This window comes from Pelmatolapia mariae, linkage group LG23 (genome assembly GCF_036321145.2).
Source record: "Pelmatolapia mariae isolate MD_Pm_ZW linkage group LG23, Pm_UMD_F_2, whole genome shotgun sequence".
NCBI classification, from domain to species: Eukaryota; Metazoa; Chordata; class Actinopteri; order Cichliformes; family Cichlidae; genus Pelmatolapia; species Pelmatolapia mariae.
In genome coordinates, this window is record NC_086246.1 from 37,010,366 (window position 1) to 37,017,815 (window position 7,450).

The 7,450-nt window shown below is 38.1% G+C and overlaps 1 protein-coding gene across 18 annotated transcripts in view; it reads left to right on the forward strand.

Moving 5' to 3' along the window:
• The window catches only part of kif1aa (kinesin family member 1Aa), a 56,441-nt gene extending 50,818 nt beyond the window's left edge, over positions 1-5,623 (forward strand). For all 18 annotated transcript variants that reach the window (XM_063467322.1, XM_063467323.1, XM_063467330.1 and 15 more), the window contains 7 exons: positions 182-367; positions 533-604; positions 717-838; positions 1,290-1,433; positions 1,523-1,715; positions 1,970-2,088; positions 2,179-5,623. In XM_063467322.1, coding sequence (XP_063323392.1) covers positions 182-367; positions 533-604; positions 717-838; positions 1,290-1,433; positions 1,523-1,715; positions 1,970-2,088; positions 2,179-2,221 — 879 coding nt within the window. In that variant the 3' untranslated portion in view covers positions 2,222-5,623. The remainder of the gene's footprint in view (positions 1-181; positions 368-532; positions 605-716; positions 839-1,289; positions 1,434-1,522; positions 1,716-1,969; positions 2,089-2,178) is intronic.
• The last annotated feature ends 1,827 nt before the right edge of the window (positions 5,624-7,450 follow it).

Sequence of the window (7,450 nt, forward strand, 5' to 3'; positions counted from 1 at the left end):
TTCATTTTCTCTAATAAAGTTTTCTAATGTATGATATTAGAAGTGCCACAGAGAGCCGGCTCTGCTCTGTGCTTCTGATGGAAACCAGACTGGAATTTGTCAAATAAACAGCTTTCCTTCCTAATTTCCACTTCAGGCAGGGGGCATTGTTTGCTGTTAGTGACTGATGTTTTTCTGCTAGGTGGAAAAAACCAAACATTACCTCCTTCTGAGGGAGAAACTAGAGTCCACGCTGCTCATGGGCCAGGAGACCCTTCAATCCTGTGTCACTGATGAGCTGAATGAGTCTCCTCAGCCCGCTGAGATGGACCCGGAGGTCAGCTGCACTGAAATCACCACTGAGAGGCAGAGGGAGCTTGCTGCTAAGGTCAGCCGTCTTTACTCTGTCAATAATTTATTTCAGGTTTGACTTTATTGTAATGGGTTCTGTTCATATAAACATTCCTGTCAAGCAGAAATGTAGTGCTTATCATGTCACACGTGATTTTGTTATATAACCCGACATTTTAAGCTCTCTCCTTTTTCCGTACAGTGTTTGCGGCTGCTCACTCACTCCTTCAACAGAGAATACAGCCATGTGTGTGTGAGCGCCAGTGAAAGCAAGGTCAGGCTTTAAGGGTTTAAACACACACACACACAGAAAATCAGATTTCTGTTTGTCGACTGAGTCCTCATATTTGCTCCGCTGTGGATCCGTGTGACTGTGTTCATTACAGATCTCTGAGATGTCCATCACAACGTTAAGAGAGTCCACTTCAATCTCTGCTCTTAACACAATCACCCCTTCCTCTACATGCCCTTCACTGGTTGAGGGCTGCTACAGCAATGCTGAACTCAGGTCAGTGCTCAGATTGACATGGTTGTTGTTAGTAATTATCAGAGCTGGTCTGCAGAGCAGAGTGTTGACATTGGCTGCAGTTCACTTCCAGGGTGCTCTCAAGATGTTCCTCAAAGACATCTAAAATAAGTATTAACATCTCCTGCTGAAAAAACAAAAAATATATTTAAGAAAATGAATAAATAAAGTCGTAGTTCCAGAAACTCTTGACCTGAAGGTTTCCGCTTTTATACCAGACCCACATATAATAAGACAGAGATATAGAGTTGACAGAGTTGAACTCTCTCTCTTTTAAGGTGTCTCACATGTTTCATGTGCTTATCATCAGAAACAGAATCAGCAAATAGGTCTATTATTTTGAAATTCTCTGGTATTAACAGTATTTGGGTCCTGTAAGGCACAGAGAGCTCCTTTGTTGCTAGAGCTCAGATATTCTCTATTCTTACTGCAGACCCCCTGTCCCTCGCTCTCGTGTGGTTAGCCCCGGTCCTGATGCACCACAGGACGCAGAGGCCAAGAAGTCCATCAACGGAGCCTCTGAAACTAAACCTCAGACCCGGAAGTTTGTCCCAGATATCCAGGAGATTCGAGTCAGGTGAGCAGGAAGAAGTCATTTCATAACATTTTATTATTTGAGCTTTACTTCAGACCCAAACATGCTATTATATTATCTTTATCTTTCAGTCCCATCGTGTCGAAGAAGGGTTATTTGCATTTCCTGGAGCCACTCACCAATGGATGGGTGAAGCGCTATGTTGTCGTGCGGCGGCCGTACGTCTACATCTACAACACGGAAAGAGACGCAGTGGAGCGAGCTATTCTCAACCTCTCCTCTGCCCAGGTGGAGTACAGCGAAGACCAGCAGGCAATGTTAAAGGTTGGTGAACCAGACTCCTCCATCAACAGTTTTATTAAGTTATTTTTTAATGAACTTCACTTTAAGTCAGATCAACCCAACAGGTTTATGTTACACACATCGCACAGTAAGTGAAAGTTAAGGTGCACACTTTCAATTTAATAAAAGTAGCAAGTTAAGGAAACGGGTAGAGTAGAAAGTAGAAAGTTGAGTGAGAATCATTCAAAACATTGCATTAAGCTTGCTGCATTAAACTTTCGTGTCTCTCTCCACAGACCCCAAACACATTTGCTGTGTGCACAGAACATCGTGGAATATTGCTTCAAGCCACAAATGACAAAGACATGCATGACTGGCTGTATGCTTTTAACCCGCTCCTTGCTGGAACTATCAGGTAAGTCAAAAAAAAATCTCAAGGTGGAAAAAAAATTCTAACTGCAAACAAAATCTATATTTAATGGACATTTTCTCACCTATCTCTCAGGTCAAAGTTGTCGAGAAGACGAGCCGGACAGATGAGGATGTGAAACAAGACATTTTACAAAATGTCATGAGAGCAACTCAAAGACTATGATGTACATAGATCCTTGTCTCTATCCCGTTCCTCGTGCTGAGCCCCGTCTCCACCGCTACAGTCACCAACAACCATCTCTCTCCCCCGTACGTTCTCTGTTTATCACTAGTGTCCTCAGCACCTAAAGCACCCATTTCCTGTCAGGCCTATTCTGCGATGTGAGTCTCTCTCTTCAAAAACCTGTCACTGTACTGTACTGGAGTTTGTTCATAGCTGGATGAGAGAAGAAAATGGAGGGAGTAGCAACTGTTTCTTATCTCAGATTACATGCGTATGGTAATGTACTGTAGTTGTTGTTGGTGACACATCAAGCCTTATACATCAGTTCTTAAAAAAAAAAAAAAAAGCAGTGACAGGCATGTTTACCTAAAGCTGCAGGGATCACGTTGCTACATTTGCATCAGTAAATAGAAAAACTCTTCTACAGCTATATATAAAGGTCTAAACTGATTTGCATACAACATACAGCTAGAAAATACGAAGCGACAGTCACATGTCTCTCTCTTAAGAATATTTCTCTCTTCTTTCTGGTCCATAAATCCTGATATCCAGTAAGCTGCTTCCTCTTCCTAAAACTTCTAGAAACCTTAGCACACACAGCCTGGCACGGGAATGGCATCTCATCATAAACTTTATGTCGCTGTAGTAAATTCATGTTGTTTTTAGCTACTCGTAGGAGCACTGAGGGTACCTACATTCCCACAAGAAGTAATCAGATGTCATGACATTAATTCTCCCATTTTAATCTCTACCTGTATTTTATTTGTTTTAAAATGTGATATATTTAGATATTTAACAGTTTTATTATTTATTTCTGCGTGTATTTATTTGAAAAAAAAATGCATTTATATTTCTAAAGTAGTAGTACAGTGCAATTTCTGCACACTGCACTTTTTAATGAGTTCCTTAAATGTTTAAATGATACAACCTTTTCCCCTCGCAATGAATATTACTGAAACAATTTAATAACTCACAGCTTCTTTATGCTGAAAATTACTTGAATAAATACAATCTGATACGCGATTAGCATAGTCACACCTTAGACCCAGCTAACATGCATTTAAAATGCCCAGTAATTAGGTAGATGATATAAGTAGGTAACCAGTTCATCCTCTGCTGCACAAAGCTACTTTATTCAATCAAAAGAAAAAGATGAAATCTTCTTCACAGTACAGAATATGAAGCTGTTTTTTTCCTGAATGATATGTATATTGATTGAATGTAGTGCCTCTCTTTTCAGGCATACTGCACGCTACAGTATGCCTCTGCACCAGTTGCTTTGAAACTACATCCTTCATGCTGCTAAAATACTGTTCTGGGAGTGTCTGCAGGTCATATCATCACTTTCCTGCCTTCCATCATCATCATTTCAAGTCCAAGCAGAAGGTTTAATTTATGATATCATAAAGTGTGGAATTTCCATAACACAAAGCATACTCAGAGAAACATATTTCAGGATTTTCACTCATACAAATGGCCATATTAAATGGAACCCTGACTATGACCACATGTATAGTTTATTATATTAACATTAAAACCACTTAAAACTTAAAAGGGATGCTAAATAAATCCACTGTAGATATGTTAGTAATTAAAGATTTGAACTCGAATGCTACCTTGGTTAGAAACACTGAACACGTACAAACTGCAGAGCTGATCGAATGGTCAGATTTTCACTTTTTCTGTGAACAGAGTCGTGACCTTTGGTTTGCTTTCAGAGCAGAGGGTTTACTGTCAGCAGCAGCTATTGTTTCCCATTTTTCAGGTTTCTTCAAGCTATTTTGAATCACTACCCAAAAACATTTGGACTCCTATAAAAAGATTGCTGGAACAGCATTTAATTTCAGTCATCATTTCCATCAGTATTTGTCAGCTTTTTTAGTGACTAAATGCATTAAATGCATTAGTGCTGAGAATGCAGCCACAGGTTCTTTCTCCTTTTCTCAGCAGCAGGAGATTAATGATCATGTCTCTTGTTTTCTTACTGCTGGAAATTACAATCAAAAGTAGCAGTGATACTGTTTATGGTTTGTATACTGTAGGTTGTTAAAAAGAGCATTTAGTTTATGTCACTGACCCAGAATGCATTGCATACTAATAGTACTTGCAGATGGGTAAAAATGTGTGTTAAACATGAAAGACTTTTTAAAACAATGACATTTTTCAACAGTTTTGTTGAATGTTGGCTATTTAAAGCATATTAAAGCCCACAAGTTAAATAGTCGGGGCTCCTTTTACACAGTTTTAGTCCTGTTGGCAAATTTTTGATGAAAATGCAACCGTGCCTCTCGTTTAAAAACCCTCAACAGATAAAGCGTGTGAGCTGTTGTGAGAAGTTGGACTGATGAGTGTGCCTCAGGTCATCCAGCCTAGAGAGCACGCTCAGTGAGACCATGACATGTCATTTGAGAGTAAGTGAGAGTAAAATTAAACATAACTCCAGTTCAGTATGTTCTTAGTTTGGCTGCTGATGTAATACCTTCATTAACGTCTAATAAGAAGTATCTTTCCAGAGGTTTTAAAGTATTCTGTGTGCTATGGAAATCATCAGTTCATCGACAGTTGTGACAAATCAAACAACCAGAATCTTTTTTTGTAACAAACAGATTAAAGTGTACTTCAGGCCACCATATATCAAACATGTTTTTGTCACATCTCATTTCCTAAAATCCAACATGGTCAGAAAAACGAATGTGTTCCTGGGTTTGCTCCAGTCTGGTCTCCATGGTGACTTTTTTCCACATGTTTTTATTGGGCCTTTTAATGTACATCACATTTGAGCCAACCAAAGTTTTGTTGTTGCAGTCACAAAAATGTCACACTGAATGTAAACTGATCTTTGAAAATACTTATTCTGCTGAAATAATCGTTTTGAATTGTCTTCACATTCCGGTTCCTTATTGATTGTAGGTAGGTCAATATCAGGGAACCTTTTGGAGGCTGTGAGACATAGCTGAAGCGGTCTGTCCACTAATGTATGGGAGGGTGGTGGTTCACTGTGTCCCAGCTGGGCATCATGTACAGAGTAATGCTGTAGGTTACCTTACTGTCGAGTTTTCAGTATCACCGTCATGCTCTTGGCAGCCTTCACTAAATCTACTTTTTCTAAACCCTCCCCTTTTCAAGGAACATCATTTCCATTTTTGTGCTTCCATATCTTTTTCACACCATTACTTTTCTTTCTCTTCAGATATTTTTTGCATTGTATATAAACATGATTGCTGTGAACACTGTATTATAAAGTTGCACCCATTTACAAATGGGCCGTAGTTCAGTCAATGTCTCTGAGTGTTTTAGCGTCAGCTGTTTGTGTACACTAAACACATTGTCATATATGAAATAAACATGGAAAATATGCAACACAAAAATGACTTCTCTCTTTTTTTGTTAAAGACAATACAACTTTTGTTTTTGGATTGTCATAATGATAATGTTTATCTGGAAGACCCAAACTCAAAAAACCCCAAATCAGACTTTAACAAAGAGCTCTGCCATCAAAGTCCATCTGGCAGACTTTGCAGCTAAGACATAGATGCATCACTTTAGTCTGTCATGACATCACTCCTGTCAGTTACAGCTAACCGTTCCTCCTTCTGCATTGCTTGGCAGTAAACTGGAAAAAATTTAGGCCTGCAGTTTGTGAGCTGTGAGCCCACAAAGTCATCAGGAAAACATTCACTGAGTTCACAGGTTAAGTAGCCAGCGCGGTTTTTCATACACTTCTATATGACTGAAAGTCTTTGAACATAAAATGTGAGTTAAAACATTTCAGCAGCTTCATTATTAGGGAACCTGCATCAATCTTTTATATACAGTTCATGTCATTTGTGAAAAACATTGCTGAAAATGACCCCATCATTTCCTCCATATAATGTAGTTGTAATAGAGTACAATACATATAAAGAAAATTAGTTCATATCTAGATTTAAAAAATGTTTCTTAAAATTCATATCAGCCCCCAGAATCCATTACTGGCCAGGCTCAGGGACAAGACGGAGACAAAGAGTCCTGAACTGAAATCGTTGGGAGATTTCCACAACAGCTTCCAAAGAGAACAAAATAGCATAAAAAAAATTTTGTTTTCTAAAATAACTTTTAACTGTAAAAAGAAACAATTTTTTTTAATGAATCAGCCTTTTTATGTTAGAGTGAATTTAAGGTTTCAGTTAAAATAAAATTAAAATAACTGTCTAAGTAAGTTACACACGGTCCATACCAATCAAGATGGCTACAGGGTGACTTTTAGAATTACTTTGGCTCTATCACTTTTCGCCCCTGCTAATCAGTATGTAGTATTTTATCACTATTTGGTGTAAAGAAACCTTTAATAATGACGTTAACATGTTAACAAGGAAAGGTATCGCATATAGATTCAGATCAGGAAGCGGGGACCAGGCAAGCAGAACAAGGCCATTTTCACATATAACCACCTGCATGGTTGAGGCTTGACAGATTAATTTGCTAATACACCACCCTGAATTTCCATTGATTTTTTAATCACCCCCTTCGACTCTTTAAATTCAGCCTTGATTTTTGTTAATATATGTATGTATCTTAGTAAATAAAGGTACACTGCCTGTTTTTCTGAGCTCATGAAAAATTGTATTTAGAGATGTGAAGTCCTCAGCCACGCTAAAAAATATTTTACAGAAAAATTATGGATTATTATAAATTAAAAGTTCCGAATGAATACAGACTATTAAGAATGAATTAATCGGAGAACAACTACGCTCAGAGAAATGAAATGCTCCTGGCACTTTCAGCTCCCTGGCTGTTGCTAAGCAGCAGACGCCAGAGTTGCCATGTCTGTGTGTCAACGTTTTTTAAGAGCTGTTTCTAAAATAATTCTTTTCTTATTTTACTTACATATTGTTAATATAAGTCTTCATCTACTAGATTTAGGTTGATGGGGGGTTTTTTTTAAATTATTTTTTCAACATGGTACCTGCCGGACTTCAAACCAAAATAAAACTAACCCTTCTGAGTCTTCCCCAAGTTGTGAGGTGACAAATCTCTGAATAATTTTTGCTTTTTAGTAATTAATTATATTTACAAAATAAAGAATAAAATACTGAAGAACGTGACAGTAACACTCAACTCTTCTACATAATAAATTAATCTTTCTTGTGCGTTTTCTTCGAGATATTAAACTGTGGGTTTTCCTTAAACAAATGTGGCAACC